This window comes from Microcaecilia unicolor, chromosome 9, assembly GCF_901765095.1.
Source record: "Microcaecilia unicolor chromosome 9, aMicUni1.1, whole genome shotgun sequence".
NCBI lineage: Eukaryota > Metazoa > Chordata > Amphibia > Gymnophiona > Siphonopidae > Microcaecilia > Microcaecilia unicolor.
Window position 1 is genome coordinate 42,333,755 of NC_044039.1, and position 26,105 is coordinate 42,359,859.

General features: G+C 44.4%; 2 protein-coding genes across 2 annotated transcripts in view; one reads left to right on the forward strand and one right to left on the reverse strand.

Annotated features, from left to right (window-relative positions):
* Positions 1–26,105, forward strand: part of CACNA2D4 (calcium voltage-gated channel auxiliary subunit alpha2delta 4) — a 531,111-nt gene that overhangs the window by 326,543 nt on the left and 178,463 nt on the right.
* The window catches only part of LRTM2 (leucine rich repeats and transmembrane domains 2), a 72,484-nt gene that overhangs the window by 8,791 nt on the left and 37,588 nt on the right, over positions 1–26,105 (reverse strand). The window contains exon 4 of the mRNA XM_030213957.1: positions 7,068–7,658. Within this exon, the coding sequence (XP_030069817.1) occupies positions 7,068–7,658 (591 nt within the window). The remainder of the gene's footprint in view (positions 1–7,067; positions 7,659–26,105) is intronic.

A 26,105-nucleotide genomic window follows, 5' to 3' on the forward strand; every position in this document is an offset into this window, starting at 1 on the left:
AGAATAGTGCTGTTTTTGACGTCGTATGTAGAATTCACCCCTAAGTGGTGGCCATTTTAACAGTGGCCAGTATAATTGCGGCTGCTTTTATCTGGCTCTTTGTAAGCATATATGTTGCTTTGCTCCTTAAACAACAGGGGTCCCAATATTCAGCCGCCGTTTTGCTGATCGCTGCCTGAGTTAAACCTGGAAATTCAGTGCCGGGCCATGTCCAGGCATTGAATTTCCAGGTTTCCATCTGCCAGTTAGCATATAGCCAGTTAAGTGAGATATTCAGCATTTAACCGGCTGTGGGTTACTGCATAAAGATAAGATTGACTTTTTTGTGGTCCTATTTATGCAGTTAACTTGGAGGGGAATAATCGAACGGCACCAGCGAAATAGATTGCCGGCAATCTATTTTGGCAGCGCCGCAAACAGCTGGCCGGAACTGTATTATCGAAAAAGATGGCCGGCCATATTTTCTTTCGATAATACGGTTTGGACCGGCCAAATGCCACAGTTCGCCAGGTTTGAGATGGCCGCTTTTGTTTTTCAGCGATAATGGAAACTAAAAGCGGCCATCTCCACTCCGGCTAAATCCAAGGCATTTGGTCATGGGAGGAGCCAGCATTTGTAGTGCACTGGTCCCCCTGACATGCCAGGACACCAACCGGGAACCCTAGGGGGCACTTCTAAAAATTAAAAAAATATATACAAATAGCTCCCAGGTGCATAGCTCCCTTACCTTGGGTGCTGAGCCCCCCAAATCCCCCCAAAACCCACTTCCCACAACTCTACACCATTACCATAGCCCTTATGGGTGAAGGAGGGCACCTACATGTGGGTAGAGTGGGTTTTGGGGGGGTTGGAGGGCTCAACACTGACCACCACAAGTGTAACAGGTGGGGAGGTGGGCCTGGGTCCGCCTGCCTGAAGTCCACTGCAACCAACAAAAACTATTCCAGGGACCTGCATACTGCTGTCAGGGGGCTGAGTATGACATTTGAGGCTGGCATACAGGCTGGCAAAAAAAGGTTTTTATTTTTATTTTTTTAGTGTGGGAGGGGGTTGGTGACCACTGGGGGAGTACTGGGAGATCATCCCCCATTCCCTCCGGTGGTCATCTGGTGAGTTGGGGCACCTTTTTGAGGCTTGGTTGTGAAAATAAAAGGACCAAGTAAAACTGGCGAAATACTCATTAATGCTGCTTTTTTTTTTCTATTATACGCTGAAGCCGGCCATCTGTTAGCCATGCCCATGCCCGTCCATGTCCCGCCTTCGCTACCCTGCCGACACGCCCCCTTGAACTTTCGCCGGCTCGGTGATGGGAAAGCGGCGAGGGTGTCAAAAAAGGGGGGTTCGATTATACCAATTTGGCCGCTTTTGAGAGATCACCGGCCATCTCCTGATTTGTGTCGGAAGATCGCCGGCGATCCCTTTCGAAAATAAGCCTGTTGGTTAGTTAAGTTCTAAATATCAGTACCTAACCGGCCAAATGTTGACTCTGCCCTCGCAATGCCCCCAAAATAGCCGGTTTTCAGTTTGGCACTAACCAGTTAAGTACCACTGAAAATTAATGGTTAGCCCTGAACAGGCGATTTAACTGGCCAGGAGCCATTTCTGGCTGGTTAAATTGCTTTGACTATCAACCCCAGAATTTTTGAATAAAGGAATAGCTTTTGCTCATGGAAAGATACAGAAATATTTCCCTTTGTATAGACCACTGAGGAGTGGTTTGTCATTTCATTCCTTAGACGACCCCTCCTAAGGGAGTGTTTTGTTGTTGCAGATACGAGAACCAAGTGATATATTGTGGGTTCCATCACGGTCTTTTTAAAGACCTTTAGATACCCTTTTGGTAGAGGTTTTATCATTACCTGAACTAATTACAGAAAGACTCCTGAGGCAGGCACTGACCGAAACACGGTGCCATGTCAAGTCTTTTAAGAGAGAACGTCTGGTACTTCTTATGGACCATTTTGTGTACGAATAAAGCATTGTTTCACCGTAAGTCCCATTGTTTGCTAAGTCGTCTTCTGCTTCCCACTTCTTTGTCTTGTGTTTGTTTCTTGTTTTTGGGTGCCACAGGCTTGATCGAAAAGACTTTCCAAACACGCCTAGACAAGTTGCCTATATGTATTACATCTACAGACTCCAGAGGGAAGCTCTCTTTTGCACAATGCAAGTTTTATGGTGAGCGTAAGCAGTAAATTTGAGAGACTGAGATCATACTCTACGTGCCCAGTCATAGTATGTGCAAAATTAACCCATTTGGAGAAATTGCCCTCAAAGACACCTCAGTGAGTGTGCGTGTTTGTGTGTGTGTACATGTGTAGGAATTACCACTAACAGAATGTCCACACCAGTCAGGTAAGTTTCTTATTAGATACAAAGAATATCAATAATATTTCCTGATTTAAAATCTATTTTTCTTTATTCTAATGAGTTTTTTGAGCATTTGAGAGAGGCTACAGCACAAGACAAATTCTTCACTCACTCACTGTAGAGCATAAGCAATATTGGTGCAAGATCGCCGTGCTGCATAGTAACTAGGCCTCAGCCCTGTTATTGAAGTTCAGTATGTCAGTGTTTGTTCAGTGCTTAGCCTCTGCTAACATTGCCCATGGAGGTGCTAAATATAAGAACAAAAGAATTTCCATACTGGGTCAGACCAAAGCTCCACCTAGCCCAGTATCCTGCTTCCAACAGTGGCCTACCCAGACCACAAGTACCTGGCAGAATCCAAAGATGTAGCATGGATTCCATGCTACTTACTCAGAGTGATAAGCAGTGACTTTCCCCGGGTCTACCTGGATAACGGTTTATGGACTTCTCTTCTAAGAATTTGTCCACAACTTTTTCAAACCCACCTATAGCATCTGCTTTTACCATATCCTCTGGCAATGAGCCAACATAAGTCTTATGGAAATAAACTGAGACAATAAACCCATTGCACATAGGATGCTAGAAAGTCATCTGAAATTGATGACATTTACCCCCTCATTGTATAACTGGTCACCTAAATTTAAGAGTTATTTGCGCACTTACATTTATAGAATACTGCCATTCACGTGGGTAAACATACATGTACATAACTAAATAGAAGTAATGTGCCTAACCGCAACTCTATAATTGCACACTAAAATGGCAGCTCTGCATGGAATTGCTGTTATAGAATACTAGTGTAAGTTAGCAGTTCCGCATCTAACCTTAGGTGCAAGCACTTATGCCATGTCAAAGGCTGTTCACTGTTAAGTGCATAACCCCTACTATTCTACAACATGCGTGCATAAGTCCTGTGTATATGTCTGACCCACCCATGGCCATGACCCTAGAAGTTGTGCATGACAGAAAATGGGCACACAGCTTCTAGAATAGTGGGTAAGGTCAGTTGCACACACAACTGCCAATTGGTGCCAATTAACACCAATGGCCACCAATTTAAGCCAATAATTGCCTGTTAACTCCAATTATGAAGAACTGTTAAAGACAAAAATAAGCTCGTTCACCAAAAACTGATACTATAATATCCAAACACAAATAGCGAACAACCAGATACTCAGTGAAACACTTTTAGAAAAAGGGAGAAGAAAAGGCCTCAGAATTCTGTGGTAGGCAATACTTTATACAGCACCCTAGAAACAATATTTCTATCATCAGCCAAAAAATCCTTCATCCTTTGAACACAAAATCCTTTTTTAATTCTCACTTTTAATTTACTTCTATATTTTCCATATTTTTATAAAAGGCACACTTATCTTCTTTTAAATCTCTCAGCGGGAACCCGTTTCACTCAACAGCTTCTTCAGGGGTAATATGTGCTCCTCTTCTTTCATATTTGCCAACAAATATGAAAGAAGAGGTGACAAATTTATCAAGCACATATTACCCCTGAAGAGGCCAATGAGTGATACGGGTTCCCATTGGGAGATTTAAAAGAAGATAAATGTGCCTTTTATAAAAATATGGAAAATATAGAAGTAAATTAAGGGCCCTGTTTACTAAGGTGTGCTAGCATTTTTAGTGCACACTAAACGCTAGAGTTGCCCATATGTTCCTATGGACGACTTAGCGCTTAGCGCATGTTAATCATTAGCATGCTAAAAACGCTAGCTTGCCCTTAGCGTGGCTTAGTAAACAGGGCCCTAAAACTGATAATTATGTGGTCAAAGAATGGAGGAGAGGTTTTTTGGCCAGTGATAGAAATATTGTCTCTAGGGTGCTGTATGAAGTATTGCGTATCACAGAATACCGAGGTTTTTTCCTCTCCCTTTTTCTAAAAGTGTTTCACTTAGTATCTGGTTGTTCGCTATTTCTGTTTGGGTATTATGTTAACTCCAATTAACCATTTATTAAATTAAGTTGTGCATGCAACTTATTCTGTAAAGTGGGCACCCAACTTTGTTTTGCTAAATTTATAGAATTAGCGTGTAATTGTTAGTGGAACACAGGGGAAGGGGACTGATGTGTCATAGTTGGGGCCAACATTTAAGTGGGCTATGTACAGAATAGTGTAAGTTATGTGTGTAACTGCCACATTTCGACATGCGCCTTATGAAATAGACTCACAGCCCATGCAAATATGGGGGTGAATTCTATATATGGCGCTGAAAAAAAGCATTATTCTATAAGCCACGCTTAAATGTAGGCACAATTTATAGAATAGCATATAGGTCCGGGAAAAACGCCTAACCTTAAACATGGTCATTTGCACTAACTGAAATGTGGTGCAAATCTTCATGCCTAAATTAGGCGCTTTACCCCCTTATTCTATAACTACACGCATCAATTTTAGGAATGATCCCGTTCCACCCATGACCCTCCCATTTCTATGCCTTTTTTGAACTCGCGTGTAAAATTTAGGTGCGGATCAGTGGCGTAGCCAGAAGACAATTTTTGGGTGGGCCAGCAGGTTGGATGGGTGGGCACTACAAACCCCCCCCCCCCCCCCACACACACGGTCCAGCACATTTAAAGTTATCAGCGCTGCCTCCACTCACCTTCTCCCACCGTGGCGCTGCCTCCTCTCCTTCACTTCATGGTCTCTGTCTCCCACCCCCGCGGCAGCGCTCTATCGGCGCTGCCTGCCTGACAGCTGACAGACGCGGCGCGATGACGTCCTGCTCCGGGACCTTCCCTCTGCCGCATGCAATCCGCCCTGCGTAAGCAAGAAGTTGAATCAATGCGGCAGAGGGAAGGCCCCGGAGCAGGAGGACGTCGCACCGCGTCTGCCAGCTGTCAGGCAGGCAGCGCTGATAGCAAATTGAAAGTGCTGCCGCGAGGGTGAGAGACAGAGACCGTGAAGTGCAGGAGAGGAGTCAGCGCTACGGCAGGGGTGGGAGAAGGTGAGGATGGGCCTGAGACAAAACTGGGTGGGCCTGGGCCCATCCAGGCCCACCCGTAGCTACGCCCCTGGTGCGGATCCTGCGCCTAAATGAACATGTGCATATTCCAATTAAATCTAATTAGTGCCAATAATTGCTTGTTAACAAGCCAATTAGCAACACTAGCTCATTAGTCAGTAAAATTGCATATGCAATTTGGGCACACGCCCAAATTTGTGCATGCAATTTTTAGCAACTTTTATAAAATTTGGGGATGGTGCCTAAATGTTGGCACCCTGTTATAGAACTGTTTCCTTAGTGATTCTGTTACATTTAGATTGATCACCTTCAAATTCAAACATGCGTGGGATAAACATAAAGGAATCCTGTTCAGAAGAAATGGATCCTCAGGAGCTTAGCCGAGATTGGATAACAGAACTGGTAGTGAGAGGCGGGGCTGGTGGTTGGGAGGCAGGGATAGTGTTGGGCAGACTTGTACGGTCTGTGCCCTGAAAAAGACAGGTACAAATCAAGGTAAGGTATACTCAAAAAAGTGGCACAGTGGGAGGCAGGGCTGGTGGTTGGGAGGCGGGGATAGTGCTGGGCAGACTTATACGGTCTGTGCCAGAGCCGATGGTGGAAGGCGGGGATAGTGCTGGGCAGACTTGTACGGTCTGTGCCCTGAAAAAGACAGGTACAAATCAAGGTAAGGTATACACAAAAAAGTGGCACATTTCTTGGGCAGACTGGATGGACCATGCAGGTCTTTTTCTGCCATCATCTACTATGTTACTATGTAAATGCAAGACTCTCAATTACAGTTTCATTCCTTCCATATTCTCTTTTCATTCTGTGTTCCCCTCCTATATCCAGATATTTAGTACTTTTTGTATCTCTTTTTTTAGTCATTGCAACAGGGTTGTAGCTAGCCCTGTGCATTGGCCTCTCTTGATGATGTCATGGAAGTAAATGGGGGGGGGGGGGGGGGGGGATGTGACAGGAACACAAGGCATGTTTGCGGTGTGACACTCTGTATTGTGTTATTAGTTACATTCATCTTAACATGATGGTAGTGCTGGAACAAGACTTTATTTTGTTTTTACTCAGCAGTTTTGTCTTGTACCTTTAGGCTTCCAGCTCAATCAGAAGTAAACTCTCTTGGGCTTCAGCACTAAGTCTTCACTGGCATCTACTCAAGGTTGAGAGGTCCCCTATGTTATACCCAGGGCTTAAGTTCTAGACAAAAAAGAAGTGGAACTTTGGGGCTTGGGTAGAGATGGGGTAGGCCAGGGTTAGGAACAACAGGAGAAGAGGGGCTGGATTAGGGAGTAGAGTGAAAGTTCTGTGTTCTGCTTGAGGCTCACCCCATCCCCTCCTCTTCCCTGCAGGCTGCCTGGAAGTAAGGAGCTGGAGCAAAACACCCTGTCACTCTGGAGTCCAAAAAGAAGTGGTGGGACTGTGTTGCAGGCCACTTCCCTAGAAATTAAGCCCTGGGTACATCCCCTCCTAACTCTGTCACTGCAATGACTTGGCTAAAAAACATTTCCTAGGGGCTATGTACCAAGGCTTTTTTGGAAACTCTGCAATTATGGGTCCTAGGTCTGACCAGTAGGAGACAGCATTGCACAATGGCAGGCAAGCATTCCCCTAGGGGGCTGTGAATGCCAATTCCACAGTCCCAGCCAGCCCAGGGAATGGAAGGCCTCACCTGAGAATTGAGCTTCTGGTCTACTCTGGAACAAGTTTATCTTTGATGCTTACCTCGATAAGAGAACCATTCCATCCAGTGCTTGAAATCTCTGAGGTTACAGTCACATTCCCAGGGATTATCTCCCAGCTGCAGCTTTTGTAGTCTGACCAAGGGCTCAAAAGTCTCCCTGTCCAAATTCTGTAGCCGGTTGGATCTGAGGGACAGCACATGGAGGGCAGTGAGGTCATCAAAAAGACCTGTGGGCAGCTGAGAGAGGCCATTGAGAGACAGGTCAAGCCTACGTAGAAGAACTGTCCTCTGTAGAAGTGGCTTGTCCAGGGTCCTTATACTGTTATTTCGCAGATGGAGATCCGTCAAGTTCACCAGGTCTCTGAAGACATCTTGGGGCAACAGATCCAGAAAGTTGTGGGAAAGATCCAAATAGTGCAGAGCAGAAAGATTAGCAAATACAGGTCCTGACAGTGTAGTCAGTTTATTGTTCAATAAAAGGAGGGTCTGAGTGTCCAGGGGAATGTCTGAAGGAATTGTGGTAAGGCCCAGGCCACTGCAGTCCACTTCTAAGCTGCTGCTGTTGCACTTGCAGGAAGAAGGGCAAGTAAGTAATGTGTCTGCAGCACATATAGACAACCAGCATGTAAGAACTGTGGAGAAAGAGAGAGAGAGTGCGTGTGTTACAATGCTACAGTGCCTGTCAGAATTTCTGTAGTGTTTGGACCAGCAAAGTCTCATTTCAGCTCCTCATCCTTAGAGTTGGTGGCCTTCTTTTTCTCTTTGCCACTCAGGGTCATATACAAGGACTGAGCAAGTCCCCCCTGGCTGTTTGTGAATCTTTTAGCGAGCACAATTCTTTTGCCTACCATCAAACTTAAGCCTTAGGGAAATCCTGGGTCGTTTCAAAATTATGCACATTAAACAGGCAATTTTATAAAGCTTTTTCATGCTTAGGAAGCCAATTTATGCACGTGAATGGGCTCTTATAAAATTAAGTGACATGTAAAAGTATGTGTAGTGTGTGTATGCATGTACATGTTGGGTAGTTGTGTTTAGAGGTGGAGCATAAACTAAGTGATGTGTAGTGTGTATGTATGCATGTACTTGTTGGGTAGGCATGTTTATGGGTAGAGCATAAATTAAGTCACATGTAAAAGTATATGTAGTGTGTGTACGCATGTATTTGTTGGGTAGGCATGTTTAAGGGTGGAGCATGGGTAGAGTCACCATTTATGCATCCCTTGCACATTCTACCATACAGGCTTGTTAACATCAGTGACCTCAGTCTAGGGCAGTGGTTCCCAAACCTTGTCCTGGAGGCACCCCAGCCAGTCAGGTTTTCAGGATATGCACCATGAATATTCATGAGAGAGATTTGCATACAGTGGAGGTAGTGCATGCAAATGAATGAATATTCATTGTGGGTATCCTAAAAACCTAACTGGCTAGGGTACCTACAGGACCAGGTTTGGAAATCACTGGTCTAGGTCCTTGGCTTTCACTTCCAGTCCTTGAAGGCCACCAACAGGTCAGGTTGTCAGGATACCCCTAATGAATAGAGATTTGCATATAATGGAGGCAGTAGGCATACAAATATCTCTTTCATTACCGACTCCAACTTCAAAATAAAAATAATTACTACATTATAACATATGGCAAATGTATCATTTTATATTTTTGTGCTGGATCTAACGTTATATTTACCAGTACTTTAGAACTAGAACAAAAAAAAATAAAAAAAATAAAGCATAATATCAATAGGAGTGGGAGTCCAAGCTGGAGTCAGAGTTGGAGACAGACAATAGAAAAATAGAGGAGTCGGAGTCAAAGGTTTGGTGCAGTCAGTTAGGTGATATTTAAAAACACTTAAGTGGTTGCCAGTTGCCAGCCCCTTGTGTTTTTCTTTCATCGGTAGCATGTAAATGGAAAACTCTGACTACTTAAATTGTTAAACAGTTAAAGTTATTTATTTTCAAATGGAATGTGGTTTGGGGTGGGCCAGGGATCAGCAGGAAAAATCAGCTACTGAATGAATAACTTATGCATTTATCACCAAGGGGTCCTTTTACTAAAGTGCAGTAAAATGTGGGCTTAGAGTATTCTAACGCAGGATTTTGCCATCTGCTAAGCCCAGATTTAACATGGCACTTTGTAGGACTTTTTTTTTTTTTTTACAGGTCATGCGCTAATGTTCCTTTTAGCATGTGGTATCTGCAACAATTAACACGGGAGCTCTTAATGCCTCTTATTTGGGACGCACTAAGTGCTGCTGTGTTAACCCTTCATTATCCAGTTAGCATGTGCTAATCATAACACGCCAGCCGGATAATGAATGAATACCCACTCCCCAACCATGACACACCCCCTCCTAAAAATATTTTAAAAATAGATAACATGCAGGCAAAATAATACAGAGTGCTTTAACACATTTTGTGTTAGCCTGTTGGTGTGCACTAAGAACATATTAAGGATTTTACGTCCTGTCCCCAAAGGCATATACGGCAGGCATGACTGTAAAGAGATAATTTTTTGAAGTCTTTATCAATGTATGTGGTCTCTTATAAAATATCAACCGGCGTAAAAGTATGAGTTTTGACATGATGGCATCTAGTTTGCTGCAGGGGCGTATCTACTTGGGGCCACGGGGGCATGGGCCCCTGTAGATTTGACCCTGGCCCCCCCATCGCCAACCCCTTCGACCCCCCTCCTGCCACCAACCCTCCCTCGCTGTTGCCGTTGGGGGTGGGTTGGCGGCGGCAGGAAGGAGGAGTCGAAAGGGTTGGTACCGGGGGGGGAGGGGTCAAAGATAGTAGTGGCGGCGGGGGGGGGGGGGGCTAAAATGTGCCCCTCCACCACAGGAGTGGAGTGGAGGAAGAGTAGCCTAGTGGTTAGTGCAGTGGACTTTGATCCTGGGGAACTGAGTTCGATTCCCACTGCAGCTCCTTGTGACTCTGGGCAAGTCACTTAATCCTCCATTGCCCCTGGTACAAAATAAGTACCTGAATATAGTTGCAAAAACCTCAGAAAAGCGGTATATCAAGTCCCATTTCCCTTTCCTTTTTCCCCTCACCTCAGGCTCTGGACCCCCCTCCCGCTGAAGTCCGGCTACACCCCTGGTTTGCTGAGGTAGGCATATACAAGGGCATAGTTTGGGTGGTGCGTGGATAGATCATATATATATGTACAGTGGTGGAAATAAGTATTTGATCCCTTGCTGATTTTGTAAGTTTGCCCACTGACAAAGACATGAGCAGCCCATAATTGAAGGGTAGGTTATTGGTAACAGTGAGAGATAGCACATCACAAATTAAATCCGGAAAATCATATTGTGGAAAGTATATGAATTTATTTGCATTCTGCAGAGGGAAATAAGTATTTAATCCCTCTGGCAAACAAGACCTAATACTTGGTGGCAAAACCCTTGTTGGCAAGCACAGCGGTCAGACGTCTTCTGTAGTTGATGATGAGGTTTGCACACATGTCAGGAGGAATTTTGGTCCACTCCTCTTTGCAGATCATCTCTAAATCATTAAGAGTTCTGGGCTGTCGCTTGGCAACTCGCAGCTTCAGCTCCCTCCATAAGTTTTCAATGGGATTAAGGTCTGGTGACTGGCTAGACCACTCCATGACCCTAATGTGCTTCTTCCTGAGCCACTCCTTTGTTGCCTTGGCTGTATGTTTTGGGTCATTGTCGTGCTGGAAGACCCAGCCACGACCCATTTTTAAGGCCCTGGCGGAGGGAAGGAGGTGTCACTCAGAATTGTACGGTACATGGCCCCATCCATTCTCCCATTGATGCGGTGAAGTAGTCCTGTGCCCTTAGCAGAGAAACACCCCCAAAACATAACATTTCCACCTCCATGCTTGACAGTGGGGACGGTGTTCTTTGGGTCATAGGCAGCATTTCTCTTCCTCCAAACACGGCGAGTTGAGTTCATGCCAAAGAGCTCAATTTTTGTCTCATCTGACCACAGCACCTTCTCCCAATCACTCTCGGCATCATCCAGGTGTTCACTGGCAAACTTCAGACGGGCCGTCACATGTGCCTTCCGGAGCAGGGGGACCTTGCGGGCACTGCAGGATTGCAATCCGTTATGTCGTAATGTGTTACCAATGGTTTTCGTGGTGACAGTGGTCCCAGCTGCCTTGAGATCATTGACAAGTTCCCCCCTTGTAGTTGTAGGCTGATTTCTAACCTTCCTCATGATCAAGGATACCCCACGAGGTGAGATTTTGCGTGGAGCCCCAGATCTTTGTCGATTGACAGTCATTTTGTACTTCTTCCATTTCTTACTATGGCACCAACAGTTGTCTCCTTCTCGCCCAGCGTCTTACTGATGGTTTTGTAGCCCATTCCAGCCTTGTGCAGGTGTATGATCTTGTCCCTGACATCCTTAGATAGCTCCTTGCTCTTGGCCATTTTGTAGAGGTTAGAGTCTGACTGATTCACTGAGTCTGTGGACAGGTGTCTTTCATACAGGTGACCATTGCCGACAGCTGTCTGTCATGCAGGTAACGAGTTGATTTGGAGCATCTACCTGGTCTGTAGGGGCCAGATCTCTTACTGGTTGGTGGGGGATCAAATACTTATTTCCCTCTGCAGAATGCAAATAAATTCGTATACTTTCCACAATGTGATTTTCCGGATTTAATTTGTGATGTGCTATCTCTCACTGTTACCAATAACCTACCCTTCAATTATGGGCTGCTCATGTCTTTGTCAGTGGGCAAACTTACAAAATCAGCAAGGGATCAAATACTTATTTCCACCACTGTATGTATGTCCATGCCTGCAATATAGGCACAATTTCTGCCTGGTACTCTAGTGGTTTCTAAAGTTGTCCTAAAATAGGTGTCTGAAAACATGCTTAAATTAGGTGCCCCTTTTAAAGTTACCCTCCACGTGGAAACATTACCATTTACAGTTTCTACATGGATTTTCAGCAAGCCAAACTATGGACTCGATATTCAGCCCACAGGAGATAGCCGGGCTGCTTCCCGCAGTCAGAGCTGAGTTCCTTTCTGGTGACCAGCATTGAATATCCGGTTTATTTTTGACTGGTTCCAACTTAACCAGCCAAGCTGATATTCAGAGCTGGTCGGTTAAGTTGGAACTGGCCGAAGATGTTCCAGCCATTGATGCATCCAAATTTGGCCACCAAACGTGGCTGGTGATGACCTGAAAATCAGTGGATAACTGGTTATATTGCATGATATAACCAGCCTATCTGCTAGGTGCTAACCAGCAATATTCAGCAAGAGACAGCTGGCTATCTCCCGCTGACGGGCGGCCTGACCATTAGGCCACCTGAGGCGGGGGCCTCAAGCAGCACTCTTCAGAAGCGGCATCTCCCCCTTTGCGGCATTTACCTGTTTTGTCACGTTCCAAACCCCGCAGTGACAGTGATTCCCATACACTGCCCTGCCACCAGCACCCATCTCTTCCTTCTCTGCTGTAACTTCCTGTTTCGTCAAAGGCTTAGGCAGCCGCAGTAAAGGGACAAGGTGGGTGCCGGGTTTGGAACGTGACAAAACAACACCATAAACAGGCTGGAGGTAGGAAGGGGGCAGCATCTCGGCCCAGGAGGGGGAGACATCTCGGTATGGGGTAGGGAGTGGCATCTCAGTCTTTGGGGGCAGTGGCATCCTAGCTCCCCCTCAGGCGGCATCTTGCCTTGGGCTGGTCCTGCCCACTGAATATCACCGGATAGCCAGATAAGTAACAGCCAGGTGCTGTTCCTGGCCAGTTAAATGGTTTTGAATGGATATCTCGTCTGTGAGATGGTGAAAAGTGACCTCAATATATTTTTTGGTTTTGGATGTTTGTTCTTTCTATTATTGTCTGAAGTGACTTTCTTCATGGTTCAGAGACCAGAGGCCTCACAAATAGTATAGGATTGCCACCTAGCTCCATGTCATAAAAAACAAGCTAATCCAGTCCAGATTTTACCTTGTTATTTAGACTTATAGTCCAACTTTTCTTAAGAAGGCAATGCAGGACCAGAAGTGGTTACTGCAAAATTATAAGAAGTCTTATTTACCTTGTATACCTTACTAGAACACATGGCTGCAAATGAAACTGTGGACAGATCACTGTTGTCTAACGTGGGCAAAGGACTCCTTTTTGGAATGTCCCCACCTTTTGATGATTTGGAAACAGTTTTTACTCTGATAGAACAATGTATTAAGAGGGAAGATCCAGTGGTCTTGGAAATTATTGTGTTTAAGCTGTTAGGTAGATCTCTAAAGGTGAAAAAATACTTTTTATGAGCAAAGTTTTTCTGATGCACAAACTTATGTTACAGAAATGGAATAGTGAGGAATCTCCATCATACCTGCAGGTACTGGGTAGAGTACAACACCTGGCACAATTTGAGCTCTGGTCCCTATCACAGTTGAATAAGTCTTCTGTGACATCTAAAAATGGTTATGGACTAAGCTGCTTCTGTTGTCTCCTGCTCCTGCATGTGGGGACCCGGATTATTGCATTAACACAATATCGCAATCATCCAGGTCCTGGCATGCAGAAGCAGGAGAGAGACAGACCCAGAAGCAGGCAGGAAGAAAGAAGCTTGCTGGCACTGGGCCCCCTCTTGGAGGCCGGGCCCGGGGAATTTTGCTCCCCCTCTTGGTGGCCCTGCCTATCTTTGTGCAGTTCAGCATAGCCAATTAAGTGCTGAATATCTCACTTAACTGGCTATGTTTTCATCGCCTGCGTATACCTGGACATTCCGTGCTGGAGCCCAGATTTGACCTGCTGTTGGACTTCTGGGGATAATACTGGTGACAGTCAGCCAAACGCTGAGCACCACTGGCTGAATATCTACCCTATAGCTTTCTTCATGATGTCTTCTGAAATTCTCCTGACTCTCTTCTCTTCCCTTTTTTAAACAACTAGCAGGTTGTTCCCACAATGCTTATCACCTTGTGTCTCTGGCCAGTGCCCTTAGTCTGCCACTGACAGGCAGAATTTGCACTTGGTCTCCTAAACATTGCCTCTGGCACTGACATTGCATCTTCGTGCTAGATGAAGATCTTGGCATTGGTCTAGCTTGCTAATCACTGCCTACCCTCCTGGCTATAGCCAGCAGAGAAGGGAACAGAGCAGATGGTATACTATGCTGTCTCTCTGCAGAACGTATATGTATACAAGGCCAAAGAATGGAAACAGAGCAACCAAAAAGGGGGCTGCACTTGTCTTGGAAAAAAAATGTCTTACTTTATTGTCACAGGAAACAAGTGGAGGACCACTTGTGCTTTCTGTTTCCTGTTTCCTGGTGTACTTGGAACCCTCTCTTTTATACTCACTTTATTGTCGCAACATTAAAAACAATTAGCACAGCTTCCAAAGATCCATATGGAGAAGCTTCTGGACCAGGACTTCCCAAACTGTGGATCGACACCCCCAAATGGGGTTCCACACACTGTGTTTGGAGTTGTGAGTGTGACCCAGTGACCCTGGAAGTACATAGATGTGCCATTCTGACACAGCTTGTCTAGATCAGGAGATAGTTGCAACTGCAACCATGGGGTTGCAGTGCAAAAAGGTTTTGTAAGCACTGTGCCAGACATTTTTAAATAACCTCACTAGAGGTAAGGGTAGTACCAGAGACACTGCAGAAAAGAAATGTACAGTATAGGGATGTATATTGCTTTAAGTAGGGAGAAGATATAGAAAAAATGTCTGAGCAGGACACAGAAGTGAAGATAAAGGATCCTTATAGATAAGGGGAGACAGAGCTCAAGGCCTAAACTAAAGTAAATCAAAAAGCAAAAAGGCATGAAAATGTTTTTTTTACATAAAAATACCTCTATTAAGGTGATCACCAAGATAAGTATACACAATAAAAATTGAATATATAAATGGATGTTTAAAGGATAACATGTGATTGAGTGTTTAGATTTGAAGTGTCCCTTAACGCTATCTTCTTTATTCTCCTCTTGGCTGGTCCCTAGGTGGCCACCTTCATTTTCTGTGGAGAGACAGTAGCTTCCCCTTCAGATAGGTTAATGGTCTTTAGTGAATTATTGTACTCTGGACACAAAACACCTCAGTTCCTTCAGCCCTTTAGAGGTGAGGAGTATATCACCTAGCTGAAGATATGCTTAAGGGGATTTACTTTCTCTTCTCCCAAAGGATGCAAGTGTAAAAACAGTTTTCAAAGATATTTCAGGAACTCTTGAACTGCGAGGCAAGGGATGCACTTGGGTGACAGGTCCCTTCCCACTGTAGCACAAAGTCCTCTTTGGTACAGAGTGGGGATGCACCTGGGTGACAGGCCCTTCCCTGTAGCAGCACCCTTAGCTTCAGCTGTGGGCTCAGTCAACCTCTCTCTCACTTCTTCAGATTCCTTGTGGAAAGAAGACATGGGCTCTTGCCAGCAGAGCCCCATTTATAGCTCACTCCAGTTTGGAAAGGGGTAAATGCCTGCCCTATGACAGAAAAGACCAGCTTCAATTGTCATTTAATAGCTGGATTTATCTTAGGCAGAAGGACTCCTGGAATTTCCTCTTTGTGAACATAGAGTACACACTTCTGAGGCTTCTATTAGATTGTAAGCTCTTTGAGCAGGGACTGTCTTTCTTCTATGTTTGTACAGCGCTGCGTATGCCTTGTAGCGCTATAGAAATGCTAAATAGTAGTAGTAGTAGTAGTAGTTCTGCTACACCTATTTTTCCCAATTTGTACAGCCCCCCATCCCCTGCTTCCATCCCAGACTGCGTGCCTGGGTGACACAGTATTCCTCACCAGTCTGGAGTAGTAGAGAAAAGTTTCCTTCACATGTAATACTCAGCATTGCTCTATTGGCCAGCAGGAGTGAAGAGTCACCATTTTAGTGACAGCCATCTCTCCTGACACCATTTGTCCCAATGGATAGAAGACCTGAACCTGCATCTTTAATATCAAGATATGTTTTAGAAATTGTGACAATAAAGCATGGTTTGTCTAAGTGGCATAGCCAGAAGGCAATTTTTGAGTGGGCCAATGGGTAGGTTGGGTTTGCATTAATTTCCTTTCCTCTCCTCCTCATCTGCTCCATTGCTGCCCCCGCTCTCCCCCCAACATAAAGATTAAATGCCTTAGCTGGTGACCCCCTTAAGAAACCATAACAATAGCAGCAGTGCTCTGAGCCACTAACAATGGCACCCAGCACATGCTCAGTTCTCATGCATGAACTGAGCATGTGCAAGACCCAAGCATGCCTGTGGTGTTGGTGCCAGCATTGGCATCATAGCACTGCTACTGACTGCTGTGGTTTTCTGAAGGGGGTCATCAGGCTGCTGAATCTTCAGGTGGCGCGACTTGAGGATCCCTACCAGCTACACAAATAGTGCACTGCTGCTGGGTGGGCCTGAGGCAAAAATGGATGGACTCATGTCCTCCTAGGCGTGCCAGTGGCTTTGTCCCTGGTTTGACCCTTATAAAGGAAAGGCATCACTCTTTCTCTGTGTTTTAATCTGTCTCCCTGGCAGCATGAACCTGAAGGGTCATCACATGATTGTAATTGCAGTAACCAACATTGATACTCTATTGGAAAGCTGATCTGTGCATAAGACATTAGGTCAAGTCTTGGGTTCAATTGTATTCATAGTGAATAATTAATAGAGCAATCTAGGGAGCTCAGATTAGTTCTAGTGAGGGAGCAAATGAGAGACTCCCATCTTACAAATGCGCCTCATTGAGTTCTCCAGCCATTTTTGGGACTTTTGGCCACAGTTGTGGTTGGGAACTTCTTTACTAAGAGGTCTAATCAAAATGAGAACCTGTGTGTGTGGCTAATATGGATTCTCTTATGTTCCCACCACAACTGCCTTAAGGGAACAGCAGAAAACTGTACTGCATGCAACCAGTATGAGCAGCCTCTGTGATGACTGGAAATGGGAAGCACAATGTGAGCCCTCTTTCCTTAAACGAGTTGAAGTCAAATCATAGGAGCAGACAGAAGATCAGGGCCAGTATGTTAATTATGCCGACAGCCAAGGTAGAAATGTAGTAGGGTAGTGGTTCTCAACCCAGTCCCCGGGACACACCCAGTCATTCAGGTTTTTTGGATATTCACAATGAATATGCATGAGATACATTTGCATTCACTGCCTCCTTTGTTTGCAAATCTCTCAGGTGTGTGGAGCCCCTGTAGCATGGGGGCTCAGGGCAATTGCTCTGTTTGCACCCCCCTAACACTGGCCCTGCAGAAGACGCAAAATGTTTTGCGAGTTTAATATCCCTCTTTTTTTGCTCTGGTGAAAAAGATGATCAAACCAAGCTGGGCACAGGAGCTGTTCAACAAGACCAGGAGGTCACTTTATATCTATCTCCAGTGTTCTCTTTCTACAGTGATATGACCAGTGAAGCAGGTTATCTAGATTGTTAATGAATCCTAATTGGGAAAATGGCGGTATATAAAACATTAGTAGAGTTAGAAAACAGATCTTTGGTCAAGCGATACATGTTTATTCTGCCTAAACAGACATAAAGCCAATATCTGGTCAGCACATAGATTTTTAAAAGGTTAAATTTTCAAAGGCTTGATCAGAATTTATGTACATGAAAAACAGTGGTTAAATGGGTAGAATGGCTCAGCCCCCCCCCCCCCTAAATATGTACGTTCTCAGCACAGGTAAATTCAACTGCACCAAAAAGATTCTTCATAAAAGATTTTAGCTTGGTCAGGAGGAAATACGATTACACTGATGCCAAATTCTATTTATGGTGCCTAGAGTTCTGCACGTTAAATTGGTCACGCGCCCAATTGAACATGCGTAACTTAATTGAATAACAAGACAATCAGTGTTGATAATTGAATGATAACCAATTATCAGCACCAATTGGCTCTAATTGGGAAAATCCTAATGCACATAACTATTTGGGGGCATGTTTATGGGCGTTCCTAAATTGTATGTGCATACATGTAGAATTGTGCCTTACTGTAGACACCTACATTAGAGAATGCTGCTCTTGCACTTCTGTGCATATATGTACAGTAGATGCACATATGTGCTAGTGTTCCATAACATCAGGACAGACTTATCCATTAGTGCCGAGGTCCCAAGTAAATGTTTTCATTTTTTTTTTTAAATCCGAAAGAATAAAAATAAATAGAATACAAATACATGTCAAATACAAATATAATATACATACAATTTAAATCAAAAGCTCAGTGATATATGAATTGCCACTGAGGGAGAAACCACAAAAGTGCCAATGGGCCAGAAAAGTCATAGGGGCCCTTTTACAAAGTGGTGGTAGGGCACTACCACCCGGTTAGCGCACCCACCCAGCTGTAATTTCAAAGTTGGTGCGTGCTGTTTCCCGTGGTGGAAAATATTTTCTATTTTCTACCGTGGGGGGCATTCCTGTTGGTAATCAGTAGCACAGCTACATTGGTACACGCTGCATGAGTACCGCACATGTAGCCCGTGAGCCCTTACCGCTAGGTTAATGGATGGCAGTAAGGGCTCAGGCAGTAAATAGCCCCTCGCTACTTTTAATTTTAGTGCACGGCCATTTACTGCCCCATGTTAAAAAGCCTTTTATCCCAGCTGTGGTAAAATATGGCCCAGCGAGTGCCAAAAACACGCACCCACCTTACCGCAGGCCACTTCTTACTGTGGCTTAGTAAAAGAACTCCATAATGTGGCCCTGCATAACATAACTGCCCTGTTATAGAATAACATTGTGTTCTTTGAAAATTGCCTGCAAGGTCGGCATATTCAACACTTCCCCATGAACTGTTCATTTACATGGGCTATGAAAACAGTTTTCATAATCATTATGAGACCCCCCCCCCCCCCCACTGTTGTCTACCCAGTACCCTATTGGATCCCCTCCCATTCAAACACTATAGATTGACTTCTTGTGCAAGTGCTGTCCAGCCAGTCTGTCTGGGAGGCCTGTGAAAAGAATCTGTCTTGACCCTGGGAAAAGGCGAGTGCCGCCAGAACTCTGCACTATGCTACTTCTCGCTGAAACAGGACCTCTCCTGCAACAGGGTAGCCTTCTCCTATTATTACACAACAGTTCGGCAGCTTGCTTTGGAATACTAATTCTCTGTGCTGTATTCTGTGCTTTTCTGCTGTAGAATGTCGCAGTACCTCGACACTGCCTGTTTATCAGGAGGACAAAATCAGTTGTTTGGCAGGAAAGGACAGCAGATAACAGATCTTAAAGGGATAATGAGATTGTTCCTCTTTACTGTTCTGAACAAATTTTGTTTTCCAGCATTCTAGCTAAACCTCTCTTGTTTGTCTCTGTTCTGTCTGTAGATAGATATCCTGCACACTCACATCCTCAACACCAACATCCCCTGTTAGGCTTCCTTAATTCTGTCCATTTATCTCCGGTCCAAAATTGTCTGCTCCCTCTGTACACCTTTTCTGATCTTTGGAGACTCTGATGGTGCCTGAGATAGAGCCTATCCACTTGCCATTTTGGTACTTACAGGAGCCCTCTCTCCACTGGAGGGAATAACGACTCTTCCACCACCCAGCTCTCCTCTTCACAGGCATGCTGTTCATGCGCCTTGCTCTCCAGTGGTCCTGTGGGTATTCACATCCAGTAGCCGGTCCGTGCCGTGGCACAGAGGGTAGCCCCTGTGGCTGTCAGTCCTATAAAACAGAACGTGCAGGAAACAGGACAGGTTCTGAGTTTTCTCACGACTGACACCAAAGAGTATGTAAAGTAAAAGTAATCCTCCCACAGAGCATGTAACATTTTACTTGTCAGGTTGTGTTTCACCCTTGAGGCTGATCAGATTTCAGACATCAGGCAGGTACCTAGCTGGAGAACAAAGAAGGTTATGAGGTAGAGTGATGGGAATAAGAAAATGATGTATTCATTTTTAAGCTCTGGGTTTAAATTGAACTTTGGTGTTAGTGACATAAGATTAGAGGATCTCAATAATTCTATGTATTTATTAGGATTTATTTACCACCTTTTTGAAGGAATTCACTCAAGGCAGTGTACAGTAAGAATAAATCAAACATGAGCAATAGGCAATTACAGCAGTAAAAGTATTGAAATAACAATAGAAAGTATGGCATAGTATACTACTTACAATGCCAATACAATATGTAATAGCACATTTAATTGACAGTGGAGGGTATAAGCAAAGATGGAACAAATAAGAGAATAAGAAGAGTTAGAAAATAAGGTGACTAAGGAGACGTGCATATGAGGTTAGAAAGATGGTTAAATTTTATATCAGCTAGGGTAGGAGTGGATAAACATATATATTTTTAAGTGGGAGCCCTGCCGGTGAGTCCCTTGAGTGAGCTGAGGAGGTGCTTTCAGCTGTGGATCCATATTAGATCCTGTTGTTAAGTAATCTGGTTCTTCCTGCCATCATTAGAGGATGTATGATTGTGCTGTCCTTTCAGATCCCCCCCCCCCCCCCACACACACATTCACAATGTGCTCTCTTCTTGTGTCTACCCTCTCACTTTGTTCATGTCTATGTCCAAAAGATCATCCCGCAAATTCCTTGATCTGCACTTCCCCAGTTGCAAGGGAATGAAATACAAATTAATGCATGCGTCAAACTGCTCCTACTTGAGCACACAGTTATGGAACGCACTGCTGAGCAACTTGAAATCGATATACGAAATAGCGAACTTCCGCGCACTACTGAAGACCCATCTCTTTGAAAGAGCATACCAAAAAGATCAACCCAAGTGAATATGCACAACTCGCCTATTTAATTTTAGAACTGACTCCTAATATCTGCTTGTATACTACTACTTCGCTTTTCTTATCATGCTGACCAATATAGTAACATAGTAGATGACGGCAGAAAAAGACCTGCACGGTCCATCCAGTCTGCCCAACAATATAACTCATATTTGCTGCTTTTTGTGTATACCCTATTTTGATTTGTACCTATGCTCTTCAGGGCACAGACCGTATAAGTCTGCCCTGCACTATCCTCACCACCCCAGCCCTGCCTCCCAACCCCGGCTCTGGCACAGACCGTACAAGTCTGTCCAGCACTATCCCCACCTCCCAACCACCAGTCCCGCTTCCCACCACCGGCTCTGGCACAGACCGTATAAGTCTGCCCAGCCCTATCCCCGCCTCCCAACCACCAGCCCCGCCTCCCGATCTTGACTAAGCTCCTGAGGATCCATTCCTTCGGCACAGGATTCCTTTATGCTCATCCCACGCATGTTTGAATTCCGTTACCGTTTTCATTTCCACCACCTCCCGAGGGAGGGCATTCCAAGCATCCACTACTCTCTCAATAACATGCAATACTAACTGTTTATTACTAACATTCTTCCACTACTCGTGATGTATTGTAAGCCACTTTGAGCCTGCAAAGAGGTGGGATACAAATGCAACAAATAAATAAATATAAAAGACATAGGCAGCTGCCAAATGTAGAAGGTACCAAATTCCAGGGCTATACAGGAGCCTGATTCAGTTTGGAGGAACCTCTCCTCCATATTACTCTCCAGCCCTGCCTGTGGACACCGGCATCTTGAATCCAGCCCTGTCCGTTTTTGCATCCTGTAGGTGCTATTCATCTCTATACCTTTCCCTTCCTGTGTGTTTTTGTCCATGGCTTGGCTCAGCCTGCTGTTCTCTCATTAACACCTGTCTGTACTAGCTGACAGAGCGCTCTGTCTGTCCCTGCCTTGAGAGCAGGATAGTGTAGGTGTGAAGTGCTGATACATCACACGCATTCTGGTCAGCCTGCTGTCATGAGAATAGAAGACATGCAGCAGACACATTGCCCTCTCTAAAGCAGTCAGTTCAACTGTGGAGCAAATCGCAGGTCTGTTTTCAAAAGTGTGTTTCTTTTTATTTTAATGCTAGCTGTGGCATTTTTAAAAAATACGTTTATTCAGTGCCTCTGTAGAGATAATCAACAGTGCAGAATATGTAGGATCGATGTGGGCAGACTTCTACAGTCTGTACCCCAGAATTGGTAGGGAGAAACAGAGATTAAGTATGCCGGTGTTTAATCGAGAAAAAGTGCCAAATACAACCCGGGCTATCTTGTTAGGCAGACTGAATGGATCCTACAGGTCTTTATCTGCCAGTATTTACATAGAAACATAAATATAGGAAAATGTAGGCAGACAAAGACCGTAAGGCCTATCCAGTCGTTTAATGTGAGCAACTGCAAAGTGATGCATGTGGGAAAGAGGAACCCAAATTTTAGCTACGTAATGCAAGGTTCCACGTTAGGAGTCACCGACCAAGAAAGGGATTTAGGTGTCGTCATTGATGATACGTTGAAACCTTCTGCTCAGTGTGCTGTGGCGGCTAAGAAAGCAAATAGAATGTTAGGTATTATTAGGAAAGGAATGGAAAACAAAAATGAGGACATTATAATGCCTATGTATCGCTCCATGGTGCGACTGCACCTCGAATATTGTGTTCAATTCTGGTCACCGCATCTCAAAAAACATACAGTGGAATTAGAAAAGGTGCAGAGAAGGGCGACGAAAATGATAATGGGGATGGGGCGACTTCCCTATGAAGAAAGGCTAAAGCGGCTATGGCTCTTCAGCTTGGAGAAAAGACAGCTGAGGGGAGATATGATAGAGGTCTATAAAATAATGAGTAGAGTGGAACAGGTAGATGTGAAGCGTCTGTTTACTCTTTCCAAAAATACTAGGACTAGGGGGCATGCAATGTAACTACAAAGTAGTAAATTTAAAATGAATCAGAGAAAATTTTTCTTCAATCAACATGTAATTAAACTCTGGACTTCACTGCTAGAGAATGTGGTAAAGGCGGTTAGCTTAGCAGAGTTTAAAAAAGGTTTGGACGGCTTCCTAAAGGAAAAGTCTATAGACCATTATTAAAATGGACTTGAGGAAAATCCACTGCTTATTTCTAGGATTAGCAGCATAATATGTTTTGTACTTTTTTGGAATGTTGCCAGATACTTGAGACCTGGATTGGCCACTGTTGGAAACAGTATGCTGGGCTTGATGGACCTTTGGTCTGTGCCAGTATGGCAATACTTAGGTACAGTCTGCTCATCCATGCCATCTATTCTCCCTATCACTCCCTTAGAGATCCTATGTACTTGTCCCAAGCTCTCTTGAATTGAGATACTGTTTTCATCTCCACCACTTCCACTGGGAGGCTGTTCCACGAATTCACCACCCTTTCCATGAAGAAGTATTTCCTTAGGTTACTGTGTAACTATGGGGCTCATTTTCAAAAGAGAAAAATGTCTAAAAAGTGGCATAAAGCAGCATTTGGACGTTTTTTTTCACCAAGACGTCCAAATTGGTATTTTCTAAACCCATTTTCCAGACGTTTTTCTGTGCAATTCATCTGCAGTGCATCTAAATCTCAAGGGAGCATGTCGGGGGCATGTTAAAAGTGGGATTTGGGTGTTCATAAGACCTGGACGTTTTTCAGCCATAATGGAACAAAGCAAAAACTTCCAGATATAAAACTAAGACGTTTTGAGCTAGACCTGTTTCAATAATGACTAAGCCACAAAAAAGTGCCCTAAATGACCAGATGACCACTGGAGGAATAAAGGAACGACCCCCTCTTACTCCTCCAGAGGTCACTGACCCCTTCCCACCCGCCAGGGATGTGAAAGAAACAGTACATACCAGCCTCTGTGACAGTCTCTGATTTTATAGCCAGTCCTAGTAAAGCAACAAGCAGGTCCCTGGAGTAGTCTAGTGGTGGATGCAGTTCACTATGGAGAAGGGGAGCCAGGCCCATAATCCACTCTAGCTGTTACTTGTGGTGGAAAGAGTGAGCCCTCCAAAACCCACCAAAAACCTACTGTACCCACATATAGGTGACACCTGCAGCAACAAGGGATATTGCAGTTGTGTACAGTTGAGTATAGTAGGTTTTTGGAGGGCTCAATATACAATATAAGGGAGCAAAGGTGAGAGGTGTACCTGGGAGCTTTTAGGTGAAGTTCGCTGCAGTGCCTTGTAGGGTGTTCCACTGCTCTTCTGGTATGTCTGTGTGACCACTCTACTAAATGCTGGCTCCTACATCTCAATGGCTTGATTTTGTGTGTTTTTAATTTGGATAAATTTTTTTTCCGAAAATGGACAAAAAAGATAAATGCATAGAGCACAAAAACATCTAGCACGTGGCCATTTTCAAAAAGAAAAGATAGACGTTTTTGTTGTTTTGAAAATGGCTATATTTGCTATTCAGATTCTAGAATTTTGAGCAAATCATCCAAAGTCGGACTTAGTCGTCATATTGAAAATGCCCCTCCACGTATGTTTGCTGCTTACTGCTGCCTTTTTCCCTGTATTCAGCTGCTATATGGATAGCCTATACATTTACTTTGGGTCTGCTATCACCATGATGAGAGCCTATTCCATAATGGTATTTGGATGCCCAGATTCCATTTAGGTGCCCGTATTTCAATAGCCATAGACTGGACATATATATGAGAAGTTGAAAAAGGCACAATTTTAAGCCTACTTTATAACATAAAGGAGCAGATTCTATATATGGCGCATAGATTTCTGCACAGAATACGCACGTAACTTAATTGGCGTAACATGCCAATCAACAATTTTAACAGCATGTAACAAGCGATAATGAATACTAATTGTCAATTATCACAATTTATGCGTGGAAATTGATAAGCGTATTCTATAAAGAACTGTGCCTAAATTGTAAAGAGCACGGTTCAAAATAAACGCATGTAGTTTAAAAGGGGTGTGTTTATGGGCATTTTGTGGGCATTCCAAAATTTTGCACAAAATTACAGAGTACAGGTCAGTGTACTTAAATCTACGCATGCAGATTTACACCAGGTTTTCATTGGTGTAAATGGGAGCACGTATATTTAGGTGCTGGAAAAGCTATCAGGAAAGCGAAGCAGCAAATGGAGGAAAAGATAGCTAATACGGTAAAATTGGAGGACAAGACCTTTTTCAGATATGTAAGCGACAAGAGGAAGTGCCATAATAGCATTGTGCGGCTCAAAGCTGAGGGAGAGAAATATGTGGAAGATAATAAGGATAAAGCTGAACTGCTTAATGATTATTTTAGCTCTATGTTCACGACTGAAAGACCGGGGGTAGGGCTGCAGAAAACAAAGGCTAAAGGGGATGGATGTATGGTAGACCACGACCCGTTTACGGAGGACTGTGTTCGTGAGGAGCTTGCCAAACTAAAAGTAGACAGAGCGATGGGGCCTGCTGGGATACACCCAAGGGTGCTTAAGGAACTCAGAGAAGTTCTGTCAGCTCCGCTGACAGACCTCTTCAATGCTTCCTTAGAAACTGGAGTGGTCCTGGTGGACTGGAGAAGGGTGGATGTGGTTCCTTTGCACAAGAGTGGAAGTAAGGAAGAGGTTGGGAATTACAGACCTGTCAGTCTGACCTCGGTGGTGAGTAAGCTATTGGAAGAACTTCTAAAAAGGAGGATTGTGACATTTCTTGAGCTACATGGATGTGAGACCCGAGGCAGCATGGCTTCACTAGTGGCAGGTCGTATCAGACGAATCTGACTGTCTGCTTCGACTGGGTGACCAAACAGTTGGATGTGGGAGGGGCGCTTGATGTGGTATACTTGGATTTCAGCAAAGCCTTTGACACGGTTCCGCACAGGCAACTGATAAATAAATTGAGTGCCCTCGGTGTGGGACCTAGAGTAACGGATTGGGTAAAAAATTGGTTGAATGGTAGGAGACAGAGGGTGGTGGTAAATGTAGCTTGCTGTGAAGAAAAGGAGGTCGTCAGTGGAGTACCGCAGGGATCAGTCCTAGGGCCGGCTCTTTTTAACGTCTTTGTGAGCGATATTGCGGAAGGGCTGTCTGGTAAGGTTTGTCTCTTTGCGGATGATACTAAACTCTGCAACAGGGTGGACACCCTGGAGGGTGTGAATGACATGAGGAAAGACCTAGCGAAGCTAGAGGAATGGACCGATATTTGGCGACTAAGGTTTAATCCCAAAAAATGCAGGGTCATGCACTTGGGTCACAAAAATCCGAGGGAACAGTACAGTATAGGCCAGGGGGTGTAGTGCTTCAGTGTGTGAAGGAAGAGCGGGACTTGGGGGTGATTGTGTCTGATGACCTTAAAGCTTTCAAACAGGTAGAAAAAGTGACTGCCAAAGCCAGAAGGATGCTTGGGTGCATAAA